The 26,793-nt window shown below is 35.6% G+C and overlaps 1 protein-coding gene across 1 annotated transcript in view; it reads right to left on the reverse strand.

The window, feature by feature from the left end:
• ROBO1 (roundabout guidance receptor 1) overlaps window positions 1-26,793 on the reverse strand; it is a 1,249,229-nt gene that overhangs the window by 102,322 nt on the left and 1,120,114 nt on the right. Inside the window, 3 exon segments of the mRNA XM_037833720.1 lie at window positions 1,474-1,601; window positions 3,672-3,810; window positions 4,145-4,265. Of these exon segments, the coding sequence (XP_037689648.1) occupies window positions 1,474-1,601; window positions 3,672-3,810; window positions 4,145-4,265 (388 nt within the window).

A 26,793-nucleotide genomic window follows, 5' to 3' on the forward strand; every position in this document is an offset into this window, starting at 1 on the left:
CCAAGGTAAAGGAATTTAAAACACAAAGTGAAACACATCTCTTTGACTAATGTGATAGACAACCTCCCTGTCACAAATGCCTAGAGACAGGCACACCTTTTCATGCCTTGTATTCATCCTGGGCTACTTTCACTCCCTCTGGAGGGCTTTTGAACTCAGATTTGACATCTCTTAAATTTATGCTTTCTCTAAATGTAAAGGGGTTTTCTTTTCTTAGTCTTACATGAAGTTCAAGTCTAACTTAGATTAAAGAGAAGTAGTCTAGGCCTTAGAAATTCAATGTTTGTTCTTGATCTTTTTTTCCCTTTTGTTTTTATGAGGGTGAGTTAAAAACCCCAAAGTGGAACATAATGGCTTTGAGACAGGAGGAAATATTCTTTATTCTTTTTTTTTTTTTCCTAGTGTAAAAAGCCCACAAGGCTCTTTTGTACAAAACCCACAGTATAAGCACTCACTCAAAAGCCACCTTTTTTTTCTTAATAGCCTTAGGGGAGACAGTGTTCAGAAAAGATGACAGCACCAAGTGATGCTAATGTTAGATCTAGAAACAAGCTAAGTGGTTTATGGCCCAAACCCCTGTTTACTATATATTTGTCAAAATAGGGAAATTTTTCATCCATAAAATGTTTTTTCAAGGTTACTGTCTCTCAAATTCCACAGTATACAATTCATCCCTACAAAGGGAAAAAAAAAAAAAAGGCAGAAAGTTCTCAAATAAGACATGGTGGAAAATAATATGACATCATGGAGAGAGGGAAGAAGGGATTATAAGAATGAAAACAACAGGATTATAGATACAAAAGGAGTGACAGAACCATTTCTTCATATCAGTTTAAGACGTCATTCAGACATTTAAACAACTCGTAGTCACGGAAAATGGTATCCACTTCCGTTCGTATAACACCACATATTAAATCTTTACCAAAATTAGCAAACTGTGAGTGCAATTCATTCATTCAACAAATATTTATTGGATGTCTGTTATGTCATAGGCACTGTGCACACAGAAAAAGACTGCAAAATCCCTCTTCTCACGGATGGATCGTGCATTCCAGAGGATCCCATTTTTGTGTTGCAAGTTGTCCAGACTTTTGAAAGTACATAATCTGAAGTTATAGAGGATTTGTGTTTCTCTCCAAAGACAAAGTATTCATGGTGTTAACTGGCATTTAATTAAAAGACTAGAATGACACTGAAGACCCAGAGATTAAAGCACATTCTCCTCCCCTACTTGACCAAGATGGAATGCTTCATAATTTTGAAAACCTAGTAAAATTTCCTGTAACAAACACTTAAATATTTCCTACAGGCAAAACAATAGTACTTTAGATATGTTTGAAATAAAACATAAACAGAAATATTTACTGTCTATATTTAAAATAGATTATTCTAACAAATATTATTTTCTTCATATTTCAAACATTATATGCTCTATGATAAAACAACCACAGTAAACGTGAACCCAAGCCCTACCTTGAACAGTCAGAGTAGCTGATGCTTCAGCTTTTCCAACCATATTTTCAGCAACACAAGTATATGAGCCCATGTCTCCAGCCATCACCTTTCGAATTTTCAAGGTATGATCATCCCGGATTTCATATCTGACAATATAATGAAAGAAAGCATGGTTAAATGATTTTTTACTTGAAGGATCTCTTCCTTACACTTAGGATGCATCTAGGCATGAAATTGTAAGCAGCAGTCTCTTCAGAAAATTCAATACAAAGTATAAAATTCAGCATTCCTCTAATTCAGCAAGCATATAGGAAAAAGCTTATTATTTTATTTATGTGGGCTAACCTAGTAAAACACTTTCTAAAAAATATCGGATAAATTTGGCATTTATTTATTTATTTGTTCCTTCAAGCTACAATGCTCACACTAAAATTAAAAGATGGTTACCTTTTATTAAAATCTTATTAAATGTTAGACTTTAAGTATTTTATGGGTTTTATCTTTTTTAAATTTTTGCAGCAATTGTATGAAGTAAATTATGCTCATCACCATTTACACATGAGGAAATTGAGGAATGGGAAGGTGAGGTCACCTGACCCCATTTTCTAGCTAGTTTAGTGGCAGAGTTGGTATTTGAACCCAGACATCTCATTCTCGAGTTCACTTGGTTCACTTCATCTTCACTCCCCTTAACTATTGGGTTTGCCTTGGAGTTTCTCTTTAGTATTCTTTGCATTCTACATGCTCTCTTTCCCTGAGTTACATCATCTATCATTTATATATAGAATGACCATACAAACATTTCCAACTCCTATTTCGAGTTACATCATCTATCATTTATATATAGACTGACCATACAAACATTTCCAACTCCTATTTCATCTATGCTCCAAATTCCAATTTACAATTGACTACTAACTAGACATCACATCCCACAGGCACCAAATATTTAATATGATAAATAAAACTTTCTTCCTTCCACTAATACATAAACCAACTCTTTCTTATGGCACAAGCCATCTGTTGTCCTTCACCATCCTCTGTATGTAACAAGTCATCCAATTTCAATGAAGTCTCAGAAATTTGTCTTCAATGTGGACCCCTCTCTCCACCTCATTGGGCATTTTAGACCCTCTACATATGTTATCTGGACAATCATAACAATAGTCTTTTTGCCATTAACCACTCCTCATATTGGTGCATTGTCCACAACACTTAATTCTGTTTATACTAACCTCTATTGGCCCATCAGTGTATATGCAATATGGTGCTAAATTCTTTATACAAAGTGCCTGGTCAGTTGACTCCAGTCTCTCCAACCTAATGTCCTATAACTTCTTGCCACATAGCCTGTATGATAGCCATGCTAAACTTTCCACCACTCAAGACATGTAATGTTCCTTCAGAGATATGTGCCTGTGATGTGCCTTGGACCTGGAATACTAATTTCAAACTCTTTCTTGCTTCTCAAATCCTTACTTATTTTTCAAAACATTACTTCCATGTCACTTGCCTTTGAGAACTCTCCTGTAATGTCCTTTCCCTGTGCTTCTACAGGTCTACATAATGTGACAATGATAATGCTTAATACATTGCTCTGCTGATGAATCTTTTTGTGATCTCCTTGAGAGTAGAAACTCTGTCTAAACTGCCACTGTAACCCCAGCACTTAGCAAGGGCTCAATACATGTTTGCTGAATGAATGAACAAACTAGAGGAGATGGCCTACAGATATTCCCTGAATGTTTTATTTTATTGCCTCATTTCCTAACACATTAAGGACTTGAACAATATCAAGAATCTCTGACCCCTTCTACTATTTCTTGGTGATTTTGTAGCTGCAAATAAAGAAGCCCACTCTTTACCTGATTCACTGGTATGTCTTCAATGCTGTAGCCACCCTCCATTCCCTAGCTACTCCAACCAAAGAAAATGGGATTAACTGTGATCTAGCTAAACAGAAGAGAAACCTGTTTAAGGAATATCATATTTTGCAAGTAGTCTCTCGGCAGATTGGGCTCATGAATCTATCTACCATTCTGGTCAGAAAAACTCAAGAGAGAAATGATAAAAACCTTCTGATTCTAATAATCTATAGTATTTTATCTTGCTCCAGATCAAGAAACTATTAACACAGCATGTAGACTATTCTAATGGCATGCATATAGACAATATTCTGATGAGAAATGTAGAAATTCCAAGATGACAATCTGTACCTGGATTTGGGCAGCTCTCCATCATCTTTCCTCCATCGTACTGTAGGTACAGGGTCACCTCGGGCCTCACATTTGAATTCTGCACTGTCATCCACAGTTACTGCCAAGTTACTAGGTCTCTTCACAAATGATGGTCTCTCTAAAATTAGGAAGATAAGTGAATAGTAAAAAAGTCTAACTGTGCAAAAAGGAGCAGATTTTATAATTTAAAATAGTTTTTAGAAAATTATTTCCCATAGTTCCCTACTTCTAAAATCTCCTCCCTCAGTTTGCTACTTTCTACTAGTTTTCCTCTCATATCTTTGGCTATTTCATCTCAAGGCTGTTTACTGATTCCTTCTTTCTTCTTGTCATCCACCAAAATATTGGTTTACTTAGTAAAAAAAGCCACTTCTGTCTTCCTTCTATAAAGACACAAAATAATAATAAAAGATATGTCTTAAAGTAAGCAGATTAGATAAAATTGGACTTACCTAGCACAGTTAGTTCTGCTACTTCACTTTCACGTTCCCCAACCATGTTGGTGCCAACACAAACATATTTGCCAGCATCACTCTTACGGGTGTAAGTAATCATGAGCTTTCCTCCTCGTATCTTAAAAAAAAGTTTCACATGAAAACCATTAAAATTGCTTTAGCTATGTTTACATGACAGAGGGCTTCGTAAGTGAAGTCTGCTTTCTAAACATATAAGAAATCAAAGTATAATTATATCAAAAAGGTGATGTGTGGCTTTTGCTATATTTATAGGTAGTAACTTTAAATACAATTCATAGCAATGGTACAATAAAAAAGAGGCAAAACTCTTTTCCATTACCTGCATTTCTTGTAAAATTATTATATTCCATATAAATAGAAATTTGTTTCCAAATCAGCCAAGCCCTTTCATAGCATTTAGTTATATGAAAATCACAAAAATTGTGAGTAATTGGGATAGCAAGTAGAAAAAAGAAAAATGAAATTCTTTATATATATACATGGCTATAATTAATATATAAACAAATAGTAGCAGTGTGATTTTAGGGAAGCATACTCTACTATTATAAGATATGTAAATAAAAAGGTCTCTAGTTGCTTAATTTGCCAGAGTTGTTTTAAGGAATATATCTTAATTGCCAAAACATAGCAGAGCATGCTACTTCTTTAAAAAAAAAAAAAAGAAGAAATAAAAAAAAGGTTTTGCTGCCTCCCAAACAGTTTCTTAGAGACTCAGGAGGAAGAGACTGAACAGATCCCAATAAACCAGCCAGAAAGTCAAATTAGGGTATTCTCTTGAACATTAATTGAACAAGAATTAATTACAAACATAAGCAGATACACAATACAATAAATAGGCTGAAGCTAACCATGAATTAAGATTGGGATGCAGTAAGTGGAGTATCTTTACTTAATTTAAAATGCTTTTAGATTAGGAAGCTGAGTTAAATTTTTCATGCATGTCAGTGATGCCCTACATTCTAGATAACTTCCAGAATGTTTAGTTATGAAGAGGTTATGACCTCACAGTTATTCTGTAGAGTGTAGCAATTAAACACAAAAAGGAAAAAAGAGAGTGAGAAAAATAGAAAGTGAGCAAAAGAAGCTAAATAAACAACTAAGAAAATTATTTTTTTCACCCTACACTTTGGAGTTTATTGAAATTAATAATTTGTAAAAGTGGGGTCCCACTTTTTGGATACCTAAATTGCTTATTTTAATCCAGACACCCCAACTAGATAATGTGATCGAGTCTTAAATGTATTAGGACAAGTTAAGTATTAACAGAGAGATTTAAATTTCTGTGGCTTTGGAACTTGATTTTCTTACACAGAAGTTTTATAAACAAATGAGTCATGATGCTCTGGGTTCTAAATGCCCACTATAAACACCAATCAAGGATTTTTCTTTACATTGTTCATTGCTCTATTTCCTAGAATAATGTCTGCACAGGGTAGCACTCAAAAAATTTCTTGTTGAATGCAAAATATTATAGACAAAGTTAAGTCTGTTATCGAATTTGAAGCATTTCTAGAAAGGTTTATGACAGTTACAAGATATATTCATAGTTTTGTTGTTTTCAACATGTATACTCAAATTTTCAAACATAATACAAATAAGAAAATAAATGTCAAAAAATCTTCAAAAAGTAATTACTGTCAATATTTTGTGAATATTCTTTTGGCTGTCTCTCTCCTTCTCTTCATATATATATACACACATACACACATATATATACATACAATATATGCATACCCATATATACATATAAACATATTAACTTATTCACATGCACACACTTTCACAAAAGTCCAATCATGTAATACATGTTCTTTTATAACATGAATTTTTCACCCAATAGAAGTTGAGGAAATGTTTACATTTCATATGTTAAAAATATTTTACATAAATCTTCAGGATCAATTTCAATGGCTGAATAATACTCCATTGTATGTATTTACCAGTTTTTACCAAACTAGTACCCCACTGATAGGTATTTAAGATATTTCTTTCTCCCCTCTTATAAACACAGCTAAAGCCATCCTCCTTTTGCATACATCTTGAATTCTTCTGAAGGCCTCAAAGTGGGATTTTGAAATCATATGTATACACAATTTTAAGGCTATTGGTTCACAGTGTTAACTATTTTACGGTTTACAGAGTGCTTTTGTGTGAATACATCATTTAAATTTTGGTCTTTAGTGGAACCCTGCTGTGAAACTGTTCGAGGAAGTGTTATAATAACCTCATTTTTCACTTCAGGGACCAGTGGCTCCAAACAGTATAACCTCTTCCCCCACATACTTTCACTAAGCCCATAATCACAATATGTTTTAATTATGCTTTTAAATGCCAGGATTCCCCATGATTATTAACTCTGAGGCAGAGAAGCATATCTAATTCCTCTTTATAGCCTCAGGAGCAGTCACAATGCCTAGTAAATAGTAAATTTTTTGTGGAAGTGAAGTGACTTGCCCAATGTCACATAGCAAGTTGGGCCTGGGCTGAGATTTTAGGCAAGATACGTGTCTTTGGTTACATGAGATGTGCAAATGAAAAGAAACTCATAGCCCACAGCCCTCTTATCATAATAACTGTTTAATAAACTTAAGTTTTTAAGTCCAGATTGATTTGTATATCATGAAACCAAGATCTACTAAAACTTTTTGTCATTTACTTATTTTGAAGCATTCACATAAATATTTACAAAGATTTTGAGGCAAGAAAATCATTCTGGAAAAAAAAAGGCTGATTACAAATCTTATTTCTGAAATAGAAGTTAAGTGATCTGGAATACTGTCCTAAAATTGTTCCTTAGTGGCTCTATAACTTTGGAAAAAACATTGATCCTCTTCCTAATCCTCAGAATCTAAACTTAAATATCCTAGCATTTTTAGGAACCAATTTAGTTGTGAAGGAATTATGTAATAAGAGGCAAAAAACAAATGCTTTAAAACTTCTTTTTGTTCTAAAAGTTTGTAAGTCAATGAATTTTATCCACAATAAAAATATGTCTTTAAGAATAATTTTAAAACATACTCAAATATACAGAAAATGGGAATCAAAAGATGATAAAATATAAATCATTTTCAACAGTTCAGCTTTTTAAATACTTTTTATTGTGAAGTACTTTCAAACTTACAGGACAGTTACAAAAGTAATACAAACTCCATACAGAGAACTCCAACATACCCCTAACCCTCCAGTTACCCAGATCCACCAATTTTAACATTTAGCTACATTTGCCATATAATTCTAACTATCTATCCATTCATCCATCCATCCATTGATCTAGCTATCCATTTTCTGAAAGCATGAGTGTAGGTTATACACAACATGCTCCTTGAACACCTAAATAGTGTCATGTAAATGTCCTAGGAACTTAAAGAGCCGTTATCAAGTTCAAGAAATTTAACATTAACATAAAGTTTTAAGTCTATATTCCAATTTTTCTGTCTCAATAATATCCTTTTGAGCCTTTTCTACTCCCTTGTTAGATTCCCTCCAGGATCTTTAATTGTTGTTGTTTCTTCAGTTGCACTTTCTTTTTTTTATTGTGGGAATGTATTTTTTTTTTTTTTTTTTTTTTAATTTCAATGTTCTTATCCTCAAGTACACTGACTTCTCCTGCCAGCTCTAATCTGCTATTAAACCCTTTTAGGGAATTTTTTATTTCTGTTACCACAGTCTTAACTCTTCTTGGCTCTTTTTCTTAATTTCCATCTCTCTATTGATATTCTCTTTATATTCATCTATAGTTTCCCTGATATCCTTTAGTACTTAGTCTATGTTCTCCTTTAGCTCTTTCAGCATATTTGGGACCTCTGTTTTAAAGTCTTTGGACCAAGTCTCATCCTCTTCACTGATGGTTTCTAATGCTTAATCTTCTCCTTTGTCTGGTACATTCCTTTCTGCTTCTTTGTATGTTTTGCAATCTTTTGTTGAAACCTGGACATTTTGATATTTTAATATATTACTGCTGGAATTTAGACTGAGGTGTCTGTTCCTTAAGCTTGTATCCACTAATATTATGACAGAACTTTCCTTGAATGCCAGGAGGTAACAAAAAAAAAAAAAAAAGAAGGAAAAAGGAAAACACTTTTCACAGTCTTTGAAGATTGACCTGTGCAAGTACTCTCCTTCAGAGCTTATCCGCACAATGAGTTTAGAGAACAATTTGAGGCCAAAGCTCAAGGCCCTCCCTGATACTGTCTGTGCATGTGTCTTTTCTTGGAATTCCTCCATTTGTACAGAAATGATTGTCTCCCTTTCCTTCGGAAACAGTTTCCTCATGCTCCTAGGCACTTCACAGGATATCCTCAGCTAGCAATCTCTTGCCCCAGGCAGCCACCACTTACTAATCTCCCACAGAATTCCACAGGAGAGCACTGTTAGCTGCCTTCTACATGCAGGGAAAGTTCTGAGAAAGCAAACCTGTGATGAGTGTCCTAGTTCAGTCCCTCAGGTCACTACCAGAGAGACTGGGTCAGAAATACTGCTCCCAGTATGTACAAGAAAATTACTCTCTTCTCTCCAGAACCAGGACCAGGCACCTGCACTGAGAGCATGGGTCGGCCTCACACCGAGCAGGTGAGGGTAAGGGAGCGGGACCAGCCAGGACACTAGGAGATCCTGCCACTTTTACATTGCCTTTTTCTTGATTTGGTGCTTGCCCTGTTACTACAACCTTTTAACTGTTTCCTAGACCTTTAAGAAGAAGTTTCTGCCAGTTCTTACTGGTTGTTCAAAGTTTCTGTAGGGTGCTCGAGCCCTGAAGCTTCTTATTCCACCATCTTGATCCCTTCCTTAGTTTGATCAGTACCAATTTATTTTTATGGCATCAATAGATTAGGGCACTAATTCACTTTTACAAATCATAAATGCTTGGTAATATAGAGTTTTAAATCAACTTGCTTTTGCTTATGCATCAATCAACTTGCTGGGGCACCAGTTAACATTGTATCTTGCAACTCAATGCTATTATATTTTGAAAGAATCCATAGAAATGAGAAGGAGGGGAACTTAGTTAACAAGAGTTAGGAGGACTGCCAAGAGATTTTCAGACTGATGGAAAAATTCCAATCTTAAGATGAATAAGAGGAAATAATAGCTGTCAGGTGAACCAAAACTCAAAGACAGCTATAAAGGCCTAAAGAGCTTGTAGTATATACTATAGCCCCAAATATGTTTTACACTTGGCTCAATATTGGAAAGATTTTTGTAACACACTCTATCAAATGTTATATTTAGGTTTATGTGTCAATTTGGCCAGGTAATGGTGCCCAGGTGTCTGGTCAAGCAAGCACTGACCTATTACTTCAAGAACATTTGTGGCTGGTTAATAAACCAGAAGGTTGGTTTATTAAATCATCAGTCAATTGATTGCATCTGTGGCTGATTACATCAGCGAAGGGTGTGCCTTTCTCAATGAGAGAATTCAATCAGCTGGATTTAATCCAATCAGTTGAAGACTTTTAAGGGAGAAGACAGAGAACTTCCACTTCTTCAGCCAGCCGGACTCTCCTGGGGAGTTCATTGAAGACTTTCATTACAGTTGCTAGCTTGCTGCCTGCCCTATGGAATTTGGACTCATGCATCCTGCCCTACCGAATTTGAGCTCATGCGTCCTGCCCTATGGAATTTGATTAGTGCATCCCCACAGTTGCATGAAACACTTCCATAAAATCTCATATTTACAGATATCTTATGTTGGTTCTGTTTCCCTAGAGAACCCTAACTGATACACAAAAGGCTTATATTTTGTGAGCATATATTTATGTTTTGGAACTGAATATAAATAGAAATGCTGCTTCTATTTTATAATTATTTTACATATTTACTATTTAAAGCAAAAGCAAACCAACAGGCATTTTACAAATTATTTTCTCTATCTTAAATAAGTAAACAAACACTAATAGCATGCACAGATTTGAAAAATTTTTTCTACAAGAATAATTTCCAATAAATCAGATATCTTGAGAAATTTTTTCATTAGTATCACAATATGACTAAAAACATACATTTATCATGGCAGTTCATGTATATACAATTTCTATTTCAATGCAAAGCAAAATTAAAAACAAACTGAGACCTGAAATTAAAAATACTAAACTGATGACACATATTTCTTAATCAGAAAACTACATTTTTTTCTTAGAACAACAGCAAAGATATTAATCATATATGGCTAAATAAGGTGAATTAAGCTGTACCTTTCTTTTTTTTCCATTCCAGTTATTTTTTACCAACATTATCTAGGTCAGACCAACCTCAAAATCAAAATAAATACTTGGGGACCTGGGGCCCAGGACACCCCTCCATAGTGAAAGTAAATTTTTGCACTTAGTGGTGTAGTTGACCAGGACAGACATTAAAGGTTATCAGACCTCCCCAGGGGGAGGGCAGGGAGAATGTACAAATGGTATCATAAACAATGCAATAAAACTCCCTTCCTCTGATCACTGTTGATAACAAATCTCCACACCCCTGTGTCACAAGACCCTGATAAAACTCTGTTCTCACACTCTATGGAAGTCTTCATCCTAACCCTTATAAATTGCCCCCTGGCATACCCCACTCTTGTGGAGTGCTAACTTCCATTTACCCCCACTGGCTGCTGCCATAGAACCATCTCTTGTCCATAAGTCCTAATTAAACTCATTTCTAACTCTATGTGTGGTGTGTTCTTTGGTCCTGGGGCTGAGCTGGGTTGGAATAATTGGCAAGCCAGCCAGGAGACCAAAGAGCCATAGGCTATAGCAGGCATGAGTCCTGGGAAGGTAGAATCTATGGGGAGGAATCACAAATTGGCCTGTGTCATCCATTTGGGAGGGGTGGCTGCCCTCCTGGATGAATGGGGGCCACCATGAGCGTATGGAGAAACCCTGAAAACTCCAGTGGGGTTGTAACTGTTTTGCAAGAAATAAAAATTAAATTTGAGTAAGAAAAAGAGACCACCAAATAGTAGCAGCCATAGCATGGCCCCTGTTAGTAGCCTTGTACATAGCTACTGAGGCAGAACAAGTGGTGAAAGCTACTACATGCCATTTAGAGAAGGTAAAACTAGAAAGAAATATGTGCCTTGCCCAGGCAGAAATTAAGGACTCTCTGATCATCTGCTCTGAGTGGATGATCAGTTAGAGACCCTTGCATGCAGATATGCCTGAGTCAGAGGCCATAACTTGCCTTGGGCTTGAGTCTGGAGGATTTTAACTACTCTGTGATGGGAAACCAAAGCATGGGACCCTGTAAACTCCTCCTGGAAGAGGAAAGGGAGGAAGAATGGGAAGTAGAAGATGACAAAGAGCTCCAACAGGTGTGCTCTATAATAAAGCAGAAATGGAAGGCATCACAAGATCAACACCCCAGGGTGCAGCAATTCCAACCTCCTGAAAAGAAATTATACATTACTATGAGCGACTATACTGCTGCTGAATTGGACAATTTAGGGCAGCAGCATAGACAAAAAACCAGGGATCCCGTGCCCAATTGGTTTCTGGGGCACTGGAGCAGATCGGGCAATGCTATCTGGAATGGAAATGAGTAAAATGGCATCTACCCTTCATATGACAACACTTGTATGCTACCTCAGCTAATGCGAAAACTGCCTCCTTATTGGTATGTCTGGTTGACGGGTGTAAAGCCACATGGCCTAATGAAGGGGATATACTGCACAATACCCCCAACTGATGAAATATGGAGGAGCTACAAGACATTTTAAGGGTGCTGCGAATGAAGCACACCATTTATGCTGCAGCTTTCGTTGGTCCTGACACTGAAGCTTTTACCACAGGAATGAAAGCCATGGTACTGCATAATGCCCCCAACCATGTCTTGTGTCTCTCCTAAGTCTGCTAGTAGGTCAGCCATTTCCCTTGCCCCTCAGGTTGCAGAGATAGAGGCAGAGATTCTGTGGAAACAGGGGGCAGGAATACAGGCAATGGGAAAGGCTTCCTGTGTGTACATGATGGCCCTAATCTGGTATCCTGCAAGCAGATGTGGGTGGATTTCGTCACTGCAGACAGATGGAGAAGCTATAGATAAGCAACCTAATGCAGTCCTAGTAAAGCTATGGTGCAAACTGCCTAAGGGCCAGAGATTTACTAAAGTGAGCTCTCAAGTCTCCAAAGGAGAAAGGAAGTCAGGAAAGAGACCACCATTCAGAACCTAAGCCCGGGAATCCTCAGCTCCTTCAGAAGAGGTGTGGCAACCCCTTTCCCTCTCCTGTAGGGGGGAGGTTGACATCTCCAAGTGTGAACAATAGCCAGGGACCCTGGGATCAGAGACCACATGTAAGATTAACCATTTATTGGTCCCCTACTAACCAACAGCATTATTAGCACGAGTAGATATGGGAGCTGAGTGCATTCTAATTTACAGAAATGTAGCCCAATTTAATGGACCAATCCATTAAATCCATGGACAGCTATGGGGGGAAAAACAATTGGGCCAAACAGCATAATTTGATCTTGCAAATTGGGAGAATGCCCCTCCCCAAGCGTGTGTGTGTGTGTGTGTGTATGTGTGTGTATTATGGTATATATTTCCACTATACCAGAATACATTTTAGGAATTGATCTTCTACAGAATGCCATGTTGCAGACCACAACAGGGGAATTCTGCCTCTGGTGTAAAGGAACCAAAGTGGTCTTAAAGGGGCAGGCAAAATGGTCCCCTGTAAAAGTGCCTCTGCCTCAGAGAGTTGTGGATACAAAACAATATGAAAAGAAATCTCAGCCACTATCAGGCAGTTAGAGTGGGTGTGGATAACAATACCCACCTATATTCCTTTCAATGGTCCTGTCTGGCAAGTATGAAAGCCTGATGGAATGTGGTGCATGACAGTAGATTATCAGGAGTTAAAGTAACACCACCATTGTATGCTGCGGTCCCAAACATTGGGAAAAAATTAGTATCCAATTGTGTCAATATCATTTTGTATTGGATCTTGCGAATGCTTTTTTTACACCACCATTGTATGCTGCGGTCCCAAACATTGGGAAAAAATTAGTATCCAATTGTGTCAATATCATTTTGTATTGGATCTTGCAAATGCTTTTTTTTAGTATCTCCTTAGAAAAATCTAGCTAGCTTGCATTTGCCAATGTTGGGTTTGCAAGGACTTGCCATCTTCAGGCACTACCAGCCTTCCTTGGGCTGTAATCCCTGTAAATTGGACTACATGGAATATCCAGCTGGCCTGGCAGAATTCAGCACATCAGAAAATCTGGAAAAGAATCTTCTCATTTATGACTGAAATCCAGTTACCATCTTGTAATGAGACTGAGGCTTGCATCTCCATCCTGGTATGGCCTGTATTGGGGTACACTGTATACAATGGTTTAGGATGGCTGATGGCAAAAGCTTTAACAGTAGACCATGTTGCCCTGTCTGTATGGAACAATTAGATGGAATTCATGATGTGGGGTGGCTACCCCCAAATTGTGTAATTTTATCAATTACACAATTGGTAAACTACCACTGGCAAAATATCTACAACCAACATGGGGCATATCCTTTCCCTGTGGGATGGCTGTGGACCTGTGGGCAATATGGTTGGCCCTATTTGCCCTATAACTGGACAGGACATTATACGTGGTGACAGCCTATGTCCCTACTATCTTATATGACTCTTTACCTCATACTCCTAGTAACTGTTAAATGGTTAAAGCTAGATATAAGATTAAAATGCACTGCCTGGTGGTATTTTCTTTTAGCCATTCTTGTACCAGGTGGAGCTGCAATAGTTACTGAAACGCATGTGGCAGCTTTAGCCAATCACACTGCCAAGCACTTAATGATTCCAAAAGAGCTATATTCTTGATAAATGAAGAAACCACACAGCTTAGAAAGGTAGTTTTACAAGATTGAATGGCCTAGATATCCTCACTGCAGCACAAGGTAGCACACGTGTCTTAATTAATGTGCAGTGATATTCCTAATCATTCACACAATGTTTCACAAGTTTTAAATCATATGCAAGAGCACATCCATAATATTGATCAATTATCAGTGGACCCCTTGTCTAAATGGTTTAATTCCCTTTCTTGGCCATGGCAGCATCTCTTTGTGGGGTTGTTAACTCTGCAAGGGGGACTCCTAGTGTTCTGTTGTCTTTAGCACTGTTGTTGTGGAACATGGATGCAATGTCTGTCCTATGGTCAACATAGTCTGCTTGTGGCATAGGGGTGGACTGTGGGGTCCCAGGGCCCAGGCCCCATCCCCTCCATAGCAAAAGTAAGTTACTGCGAGTAGCCACCTACTTGACTGGGACAGATGTCAAAGGTCATCAGACCTCCCCAAGGGCTGGGTGGGGTGAGGTGGGTGTACAAATGATATCATAAACTAAGCCTTAAAACTCTCCTCCCCTGATCACTGTTGATAACAAATCTCCACACCCCTGTGTCACAAGATTCTGTCAAAACTCTATTCTCACACCCTATGGAATGTCTTCGCCCTGATCTTTTTAAACCACCCCCTGGCATCCCCTGCTTTTTGTATCGTGCTAACTTCCATTTTCCTCAGCCAGCTGCTGCCATGGAGCCATCTCCTGTTCGTAAGTCCTAATTAAACTCATGTCTAACTTTGGGTGCCTGGCATGTTCTTCAGTCTTGGGGCTGAGTTAGGTTGGAACCAAATACAATATAATATATATATTAAACACAACAACTGGATTTCTAAAGCCCACATTATCTTTCATATTGATCAAAAGCAGATACAAAATGGGAAAGCAAAATGGGTTGGGCCCTGGGGTCAGACTATGTATGTGTGACTTTTGGCAAGGTAGTAATAATGCCTCTGTTTTCATCTCTAAAATGGGGATAATCTAAAACCTATCCCAAAGGAAGTTATGAGGATTCCATGAGATAAGTCATACAAAGCACTTAGAAAAATGCCTGCATGTTATTATTATTGTTACATATTACACATGCATTTAATGATTCAAGAGATATGGGCTTAATCAAAAACAATCTTCCTTTGTTAGGATAAATTCAGAAGCTTTTTATTAAAATTAATCACTAACACACTTCCATTGTTTTGTCAGTCAAACATGTATTTGCATAAACAGGATAAAGCCTTAGAAACAAATAATTCTTAGGCTGGATATGTTTTGATTGTTTTCTCCAAAACAGTGATTCCCAATGGAGGTAATTCCCTTCTCCTTCCCAGGAGACATTGGGCTATGTCTGGGGACACCAGTGGAGGTGGGAGGAATGCTACTGCCATCTAGTGGGGGCCAGAGAGGCTACAAAGTATCCTCCAATGTATAAAAAATTCCCCATAACAAAGAATTATGAAGCCCAAAATGCCAATAATGCAAAGGGTGAGAAACCTTGCTCTAAAGATCTATCTCTGAATGAAGGATAGATGCTGGATTAAACTGATAAAAGGAAGGGGGGGGGGTTAAAATTAGGTAACACAATAAATAAATGCTGATTTTATTGGGCAAAAAGTTGCTGAGACTTCCCAGATTTGTATCAATATCCCTATTAACTCCCATCCCACCCATCAATAAGACAATTTCATGATAAAAATAACATTCTGTTCTATACTCACTGGCTGCAATGTTAAGAATCCCATAATAGATGCTGAAACAAATGAAATAATCTTAGAGTCTAAATAAGTCTCATAAACCAAAGAAAAATTTATTTCCTTGGAGATGTTAGAGACAGAAATTGACAAAAGTAAAGGAACCAAAAATAAAGTAGGGCAAAAGAAGAAATAAAAATAGTGAAAGAAAATAATAGTCTTCAATTTCCATAATTCAAAGTGATTTTGGCATTATGTCAATTGCTGAACTGAAAGAGAGCTAACCAAAAACCATAATTCTATTCTCTATGATCACGAGTCTGAAATACATGGTGTCTTATTCTTTTCAATAAACAAAAGAACAGAAAAAAATATATAGTACTATACCCTGATCAAATATAACATGCCAGCTTTTGAGCAGTACCTAGTATTAACAATCAGTATTTATGTTGGGTAATATAAAAATATTGATTGTAGTATATTCTGAATTGTTGCCCCTTCATAAACCAAAAATTGACATTTCCTCTCTCAACGTAGAAAGAAAAAATATGTCTAACACACACAAAGCACTATACATGTGAAAACAGCACTATTTAAAACAAACTAAGAAATATTTCTTGGCAGGTCTCTTCCTGCAGCTGGATTTGACAGCCAAATTGTAAACCTATCAAAAACGAGTTTGTATAATGAACAGACACAATGTTAAACAGTGAACTGCAGCAGCACTACTTCAATTAACATAATCTGGGTAGTGGAGAAGCAGAATGTGTTAAGCTTTCAGACAATATGCTGGCATCAAGCCTATGTCAAAAAATCTAAGGCAGAGATCCTACTTCCTCATTACCATATACCTTACCAGCCCACAGTGGTAACCACATTAGAAGCCCACATTTCCATAAGCTCTAGACAGTGCTTGAAGGGGGGCCTCAGCTATCTACATAGTGGATGAAAACAAAACAAAAAAGGTCCCAGTGATCTTGTTCCTTTTTGGGAAGAAAACAGGCAAGCAGGAGAGGAAGATGGTAAAGAATTCTGAAGTCTCAGATATCTTTTAAAATTTATATTTGTCTTTGGAACAGTCTTACAGTAAAAGAAAAATGTTTTAGAGACATTAAGATATGGAAAACCTCAAATATATAGGATTTGTATATACGAGCATTTTCCTAATTTATAAGAAACTATAAATGATTATTTTTCTTAGGGATACATGTCTCTCCAGTAATTAAAGACTTTTCTGAAGCAGTAGGAAACCCCTCTCTACAGTGCCTTTATCTCCTTTATTGAATTGTTTGCTGAGTAACAAATCAATATAGAAAAATCATGTAAAAGATGTACCTTTTCAACCAAAAATTAAGAGAACTATTTTATATACCTGCTTAGAGTGAGAAAACTACATTCAGTACTTTTATTCCCAGATGCAGGAAGGAAAGCTTATTATCTTTGCATACAGAGTCAGAAGAATGCTTCCTTAAAAAAGTACATTAAGTAGTCTTTTTTGTCTGTGGGTATATAATTTACCCTGAAATCAGTGATCAAAATCAGAAATAGAGATGAACTTAAAATGAACTTCTTGGTATGTCTTCTTTTTCTACCCTAAAGCAAATCAGATGATTTGCAGTATCTGTTACACATGAATTTCTTTTTTAGGCATCACCCTCACAATGTTAGCCATACACTAGTTAACACACTAAACGACTGGGGCTAATTAACCAGTTGGGCTATACAAAATCTTTTCTGCTTTTAATTACATTAACCTAATGTGACTTGAATTCAACAGACCAAAATGAAACCACTAATTATATTAAGGGCTTCAAAGATGATTTCAAATTGCTAACCACCAACTTGTCACATAATTTATCTCATTTCTCTTTAGATTCTGCATTCAAAAACTATGTTTCTTACCAGAAATATTACTTAAAAAAAAAAAAACATATCATAACAATAGGTTCATAGAATAATGATCCAGAATGCTAAAAGGGACATGTTTTAAATATTATATTATACATAAACATAGACATCATTATACCAATAGGAAATTGTTCACTCCTTGAGTTTTACAGTTTTCTAAAATATTAAAAGCTTGTAAAGATTCATTTACAAGACATTTACAAGGGCTGGATAAACAGGGTTAACATGAAGGGTGATTTTTTTTAAAAGCACCTAGGTTTAGAAGTTTTTTCTTAAACTTGATTCTCTACCACTGAATCATTTTCATACTATTTTGTAAAGTAAATGAGATGAGATGATTTGAATTATAGCCTAGTGTATTTTCCTTAAACAATTTACCACTAACTCTCCCTGGGCAGAACACCTCTTCATAGCAATGCTGTCAAATCTGCTGAGATCTTTGACCTACAGAACAGATATCAAGCTGCTGTGAACCAGAGAAGTGTTTTGTGTAGGTTTAAGGCTTCTTAATACCAATGAGATGCAAGTAACCCAGATGGCCAGTCATAGCCCCCAGACATTATTCTTGGCCAAATAAGCTTCAGGGCAATCTTGGATCATCCCTAAGGACTCTTTTCAACAGAAACATGTGAAGAAGAGTCACTACAATGACAGCCCTTATTTCTTTAAAAAAAAAAAAAAAAAAAAGGCTTTAATTCTGAACAACAGCAATAATAATAATAAACCAAAAAATAAATCTTGTGAGAGTAGGGGGTAGAAAGAGGGAGGAGATGGAATAAGATCGACTATTTTCCAATCTGGCTACAAAAGCAGTATCAACTTTTAATGTTAGGCTGTTCAGATTAAAGCATCCATGTCTTCTAACAGGTATTATCCTATCTTTCAAAAACAATCAGGCTTTACTGCATTCTAAATTAAGCAAACATGCTGATGTAGCATATTTATATTGTACAAATTATGGTCAAAAGACTGGATAAAAGGAAAGTCTCATAGCAAATAAAAAAAAATGTAACCATCAAAAAGATTATTCATATAATTCAGATATTTCTTACGTAATAACAAAGAAAATAGAATATTTCTTTTTTGGCAATATTTCTTACTCATACCTCCCGGTAAGTGTACACTAAAAACAGTTAAATGGAAATCCTCATCTAATATTAAAAGACTTCATGCTTTTCTAATTATCATTTAATGTCATATGTAGATACTTTTATATTTCTGAATATACACAGTAATAATTTTGTTTTCATTTTTCTCTTTGGGACCTAAATTTTAATCTAGTTAGCTATCATATAAAACAAATTTTCATATGTTTCTATCATCAAAAATTAAGGTAAAATGATTTATATCTACTACTGTAGTTAAATCTAACATTTTTCTTAAGTATAAAAATTTTAAATAAATTAATTTTTATTTGTTCTATGTATTTGTACTAATTTTGTCACACAGAAATAATTTTTTTTGAAATGACATCATGAATCCATGACAAAATGATTTCACACGTAATTCTCAAAACACAAGTTTTACTTCAAATTAATATAAACAATAAACCAGGGTCAGCCAAATCGCAGTCCTTCTTCCTAGCTAACAAAGTTTATGTACTCTTTTCTACTTTTCTAAAGACCACTGAGTCGTCCCATATTATTTCCTGCAAATTTTTCACCTGTCCCTATTCCTATTTCATTCCGTTACAAAGGAACCTAAAAGAAAAAAGAGAAGGAAAAGGAGGAGGAGGAAGAGGAAGAAAAGAAGGAAGAAGAATTGCATTGTTCCAAATATTTCCCACCCACTTCTCTCAATCAGCTATGACCTAGCTTCACACTGTCCATGCAATGCACACGATCAATTCAAACTGACTCAAAATGAGAGCAGCCTGACATCAGAGATGGGTCAACTGAGAAAAACTGATCATATACTAATAATCACAAGATTTTATTTTTTACTATAGACTATAAAAAAAAAATTTAAACCCCAGTCAGGTAGCAATCATATTTTTAAGATTTCACCTTCACTTGACTAATTCATTTGCTGGTCCACACTCATGCAAACTCCATTTCGTCTTTAACAGCAAACTTTAACAAAGTATAAATAATGTGTGTGGGGCTGGCACAAAAGATGCTGTATAACAAAAGGATGCCTGGGTAAGTACATATCCAAAAGAAAATATGAAAACGCAAAATTGAAAGCAATCAAATGACCTAAGTTTTTCCTAGTGACATTAAAAGGAAAACCATAATTTATTGCAGGTCCTTCAATTGTTCTCTTTGGAGTGGAATTGAGAGGGAAATAGGCAATTAGGATCTCTTCATTGACATCCCATATTTGCCTAGGCTACATACAACAGAACATGATCCAGTTTCAATTGTTTGTTGGTACACTTACAATACCATTTTAAAACCAACATGAATTCAGTCAGGAGTTTAAACACTCTCGATCATCAGAGAGAAGCAACATGAGACTCATGCAGAAAAAGCAATTATCCCAGTGGGAACGTGTGGCTCTTTACATAGCTTGGTGAGCTGCCAGCTGAGAACAGAGGCCTGGAAGAGTTTCTGCTTAGGACTATAGCAGCTGCATGTCTCTGTGTTTCCTTTTCTCCTACTAAACTTCTCATTTCTTCCTCCCAGCAATTCATAAATTGGTAGTTGGCTGTTTGCTGCTGCAGAAGCACACCTATGATAATTTGATTATAGATTACATCAGGAAGAGCTGTTACTGCTAATTGCAGGCAAGTGGGAGCCACTCTACAGGGAGGCATAGTTAAGTTAAAGGGAGAGGATGATTTTCTCTGTGAAGGTATAAATTACTACCTTTCTATCTCTCTAGTTAAATCACCAGAAGACCTTGCCATGAATTTTAATTTTTAACAAGCAATAATAGAAGAAACTCAGACTTCTTAGAACACACCTATTTTGCTTATTCAAATGTGATTCAGGGACAATATGAAATTTGAGTTTGGCATTTTCTTTTGGATACCAATTTTCTTGGGCCAAAGTTATGAAGCCTAAAGCAATCAACCAGGAAAGGCTTCTTGATTTATAACCTTCCAAATCAGAGATAGACAACTACTGAGTGCTGATGAAATGCAGAGCAGATGAAACAGTGATGTTTAGGTGATTCCCCAGGTACCTGGTTCTGAAGTTATTAAGATCAGAACCCAAAAATGAATCTTATAAAAAAGAAACATTATAAAGAGTGGTTTTGGAATAAAATTGCCTTTGCTAGTTATCACCCTAAAAGTAAGGAAATTAATTGATTTTACCTCTATGGAAATTCTAGGTAGATTACATGGTAGTATTCAGCATGCATATGAAAAATTAATTTAGCTCATAGCTATTAAAGTTAATGCATTATTTCCTTCACAGTTCTTAAGAAACAATGTCCTGCTGTTTTAAAGGTAAAAACAAAGTCTTATGGGCAATTTTCACTTTCCCACAAAACCAGGTTTGCTTTTTATCACCCAGTCCAACCATCTGGCTATAATTCTGAATTTACATACAGTCACTGCTAAGGCAGCCTGAGATAAAAATCTGTGGAGGAATTATGACTATACTCTAGGAATAAAAATGATAAATGCTCATAGTATTTCAGAGGAGAAAAGCTTATTTCAAAACACTTGGCTTTTTCAAGTTGCAAGTACACCAGCTGAAAATCTTTCCAAACAGTAAATCCCTTTTTCTCTCCATGGGTTCTTACACTTAGGACTTCTCTCTAGTTATGGTCCATTGTGAGAATTTCACTCACCACCAAATGTCTTGCTAAGATAATGTCTTTTCCAGAGACTGTGTATAATTTTTTACTCTTGAAATCTAAACTCACTTATATTCTGAAGAAGATAAATAACCATGGCAGACAAAGTCAAAGATTGGGTATGCAAGATATTCTAAAAGGTCAGAAATTTAGAGTTCTCAGTTTTGCTTTACTTAAACTTGTTTAAAATTGCAAATATTAAAAAGGCAATAAAGACATTTATATTAAGATTTTATAAAAATATTAACATCCCTACAAAGCTATAAATTGAAGTAAACACTCCTATTCCCATTCTGTGATATTTTAATCTCAATAGGTCAAAGAAGAGCAAAAGGAGACTTGCAAATGATAAGCTCAATTTATTAATCAGAAGTCAAAGCTCATCAGGTCTGGGTCAGAGATTCACACTCTTTTGCTGATCATAAGACTATGTCACCATCTAGGTCAGTTATTTAGCAAATTTGTGCCTCAGTTCACAAAGGTCATATCATAAGATAGAGATGGATAAAATCCCTCCCTATCACACTACACATTAAACAAATGAAAATGTCAACATAGTTCCTGAGAGAAAGTAAGTGAATTTACATATGTGATGAAAAAATACAATCTTGGAAGATGAGTTTGAGATAAGAGCCATGACCTTTTGATCCAATCTCATTGGGTGGAACCTTTTGATTGTTTCCATTGAGATGAGACTTACCCAAATGTGGGTGAGACCTCTGAATGAATTATTCCTATGGAGGTGTGGACCCTGCCCATTCAGGGTGGATCTTAATTAGTTCACTGGAGTACTTAAGAGAGCTCAAGAGATGTCACATACGCTGATGCTTGGAGATGCAGACAGAAGGAAATTTGGAGATGTTAAGCTAAGAGATGAAACCCAGAGTTTGTCCTGGAGAAGCTAAGAAAGGACTCCCAGTTGCTTAGAGAGAAATACCCCAGGAGAACCAAGCAGAGAGCTGAGAGAAGCTAAGAGAGACAGAAGACCAGAGACATTTTGGGAGAAAGCCATTCTGAGACAGAACCCGAGAGCAAAGGACCAGCTGATGCCAGCCACATGCCTTCCCAACTGACAGTAATGTTCCAGACACCATCAGCCTTCCTTCACTGAAGGTATCCTCTTGTTGATGCCTCAGTTTGGACACTTTTATGGCCTTAGAATTATAAATTTGTAACCTAATAAATCCCCTTGGTAAATGCCAACTCATTTCTGGAATTTTGCATAATGGCAGCTTCAGCAAACCAGAACCATAATCTATCTAAAGAGTGTTTCAAAAGTCATTTAGAGCATTATTTGTGTGAGTTGTTCTTTCTTAGTAATAAATGGTTCAGTTCCCTGGCCACTTGAAAAATTATGGAACACAAAATGTAGTGTAAATAGCATTAATAGTAATAAAGACCTCAGACTTTTGGATTGTTCTTAACCTCGAGTCCAGGTCATATTGTTTGAATTCTGAGTTTAAATTCAGAATTTCGTGAAAACTAGGTTGCTTCTATACAGATCAAACTAAGAAGTTAAGTGATTGGAAAGGTGGAAAGGATGCCTGTCAGTGGGAAGATGTCTTAGTTGGCCAGGCTGCTATCATAACTACAACATTGGCTCAAAATTTCAGGGCCAGAAGAAGTTGAAAATCATGACGATCAGTAAGGAGTATTTTTCCAAAAAATCTTTAGCATTCTGATAATGGTTGCTGGCAATCCTTGGGATTACTTGGCTTGTATTTCTGTCTTCCCATGGTGATGTCCTCTTCTTTTTGGCTTCTATGACTTCCAGGTTCTCTTCATAAAGCCTCTAGGAAGTCAGATTAAGAACCACCTTCATTCAGTTTGCCACACCTTAAGTAAAATTAACACTTCCAAGAGGTCCTATTTATTAAGGGTTCACATCCACAGGGACATGGATTAAGAGTAAGAACATGCATTTGTTGAGGCACATAATTCAACCTACCACAGAAGACTAAGGGCAAGGTAAAGTCAGTGGAGAAAGGCTTGTTTCAGAGGGCTAGAGGGCCTGTTCTTATGTTTCTTATCTCTGTATAGACTATGCATTCTATGATGGCAAAGACAGTATCCTATTTCTAGCATCTAGGACACCATCTACATAAAAAACAGCTATTAGAATTTTTCACAATCTGAGACATAAGGGATATAGCACTCTTATGGTTTCATTGATCTTGTCAGAAAAAGGCGATGTTTTAAAAATTTATGCTAGAAGTATGCTATTTTGTATTTTGTATTTTGTATTTTAGAAGACAAATCCTAATTCTTATCACCTCATACCAAAAAAAATCACCAAACAATAAATTTAAATTTTCCGATGTTAAAATAGAAATTTTAAAGGATTTAAAAAATTTTAAAAACCTAACACTTGAAAACTTTATTTCCAATATGCCAAATGCCTTTAGTGGTTTTCTCCACACAAACCAAAAATACATCAGTGAACCTGAAGCAAATTTAATAAAAATACTAATGTATTTAAACAACAATATGGATTATTATTGTTATTGAAATGACTGAGAACTGTGACAGATCAAACCTGCTGTGAACATGGCATTGTTGCATGCATTATCCTTAATTTTTAAAAAGGAATGTATATTTTACTATTTTTTTGGATGAGAATAAGAAGGCTCATAGATGATCAGAAACTTGTTCCAGATTATTTAATAAGTAAAACTTACATATAGGGCTTTCTTCAGAATAGAGAAGAAGTGCTCATATTTTCTTTGCTTCCCATGCCATAAATTACAAATTAACAATATCTTGTAAATTTATAGATTTTGAGACAGAATGGCTGGAGGAACAAATAGTTGCTATCTATAGACGTCCCCAAATGTGTTAGATTGAGGGCCCTCCTTCCATCACACTCCATATTTAAGCCTGACTCATCTGGATATCCAACCTAAATGTCATCAAACCATCTAGTCACCAGTTAGAAAAAAATGTGCATGATTACATGCTTCACTTATGCTTATGTCCTTTATGAGAGAAGTATAGTTAGGTAAATATCCCACATTAGTTCCTATACAGAAGAATGGTTCTCCTTTTCTCATGTAAACATTCATTTATTGTTATGATATGCCTTTAAATTTAAACAGAATATTTATAGACTTTCCTACTAAAGAGAAGGAAATCTGACACAATCTTTTATGAGTATGATGCACAGGGCAATACGGCGATGCAATATAACTACACAGAAAGAGTGATACCATGAATGTTAAAAGGAAAAGTCATAGATATAATTGATTCCTTAGTAAATTACACATTATCCACCCAGGGCAACACATTCCCATTATTTTCAAGCCGTATTATAAAGACTGAGCTCAACTGCTCTTGAAATTTTCCCATACAAAGGATGAGGCTCTTGAAGGTGGCTTAAACTTGAGCCTGTTTCTAATGTGGTAGGCTGTTAAAGTTTCATGACCACCTAGATTTGAAAGATTTAAGAAGAGAAAGCCAGTACTATCTGGTAATAATTTTGCTAATGCACACCAGATTATTTTACAAGAGTACAATTTATCATATTATCAAATTCTTTGGTTTTAAGGAGATAAAAACTGAAGTAGTCAGATGTTAACAATAGAATACTAGTACTTTTAAAACAACTACATTTTAAACAAAAGAAATGCAGACTCAGCATTGGATTAGCGGAGACGTCAAACTCAGCATAAAATTTGGGGTGTTCCTTGAGAAAGCGCCTCTGAATAAAAGTGGAGAAATAGATAAAAGTCAGTCTTAGCCAGTTGTAAATAATGAAAAGGAAATCCCAACCTCTTTTATAGTGCTTAGATTAAAAACAAATCTTAGCAGCTTAAAATGTTTTTTTAATTTCTAGATCTTGGACCCTATTTTAAGAAGAAATGCCATCCGTGTATAATCAAATGCAGTTTTGATGTAACATTTTTTAAGTCTGATTGAGGCAAACAGAAAGAAAGAAAATGATAACTTTTAAAATATGATGACTTTAAAGGAGCAAACATAAGAGTTTCAAGTTATTAAAAAAGTTAACATTTTAAAAACTGAAAATTTACCCCCAAATCCTATATTTTTGCTTGTAATAATATAACATTGTGATATCATTTAAACATTTTCCATATTATAGGTCAGATTGATAAGAAATGTTTTATGATAAATTTAAAAGCTATGTCTTTAGAGAAACATTTCATCTATGATTAATTGAACATCAAAAATAAAATAAACTGGTTAGAATACCATCCCTGGAACTATAAAATATAGCTTTAATTTGGCAAACATTTTAACCTATAATTAAGCAAAGAGCTTCCAGACAGTAGTAAAATTCTTCCAGTCTTTTGCTATTTGGAGAAATTTAATGACCCAATCAGACATATCAAAATGTTTTGAAATTGAAGAAACTCAGCAGCTTAGTAACCATGAGTTATAAGGAAAAAATAAAGTGAAAAACAACATTTTCAAATGTGCTTTCTATGTTAGGATATTAAACTAATCTGAAATTCTTATTATAGGCTTTGTCTTCTGACCATAGATGATCATCTTGTAAGGTTATAATTATAATAATATAATGCATTACTCTATAATAAGTAGAATAATGCATTAATTACTTTGAATTATAGGGTACACCTTTTCTTGGCAGATTACTCAAATTTCTGGAACACTTACTGCTTTCTGGAGGTTCTATTCTGACTGAAGAATCTGGATGCTAAACAGCACAAATTCACATCAGGTTTCAGCCCAGTGAATTTCAGGAATTGGGGGCTTAGGCAATTCTGTTAGGCAGTCCTCTACATTGCCTAATGTTGCTTTGTCTTAAAATAGCATTTGAGTGGGATTAGTATTTGGAAAAATATTCAAAACTGTTTTTGAGGAAACCTGTTTGAAAAACATTCAGAAGACTAGATTCCTCTTGAGAGATTTAATAGTGTACTGACGATCAACATGCAACAACCAAAAGAAGATAAAACTACAGCATTAAATCACGTGTTAACTTTTACTCACATGGAAATTTTTACATTGCTTAGAGGAAACTTGAAAATTTTATACTATATCATTTCCCAAAGAAGTCAATAAAGATTATTTGTTGAACTAGAAAATAATTTATCTGGTATTCTTTGGCCTCTGCTACTTTATTTCCACATCCAAATGTGTCTGCACCCTCTTTATGATTACTAAGTTTTGTTTATGTGGACCAATTATCTATATAAGAAATTATAATTAGGTATCTTAAAAGTAATGAAAGGAACCAGATAAAAATGATCATGCAGACTATAAATTTTAGAGCCCACTAAAGGTACATCTCATACATAAAGAGGTTCATATATTTGATGTACACTTACAAATTGATCAAAATATGGTATACAACAATTTTACTAGTTTTTAAAAAATCCATTAAACATCTAATTTGAAAAGCTTGCTTTTTATTCTGAAGTTAAAAATCTCTTGTTTCTCACATTTTCAAGCTATTAACATCAATGAAGAATGGACAT

The sequence above is a fragment of the Choloepus didactylus genome, chromosome 1 (assembly GCF_015220235.1).
Source record: "Choloepus didactylus isolate mChoDid1 chromosome 1, mChoDid1.pri, whole genome shotgun sequence".
Taxonomy (NCBI): Eukaryota; Metazoa; Chordata; class Mammalia; order Pilosa; family Megalonychidae; genus Choloepus; species Choloepus didactylus.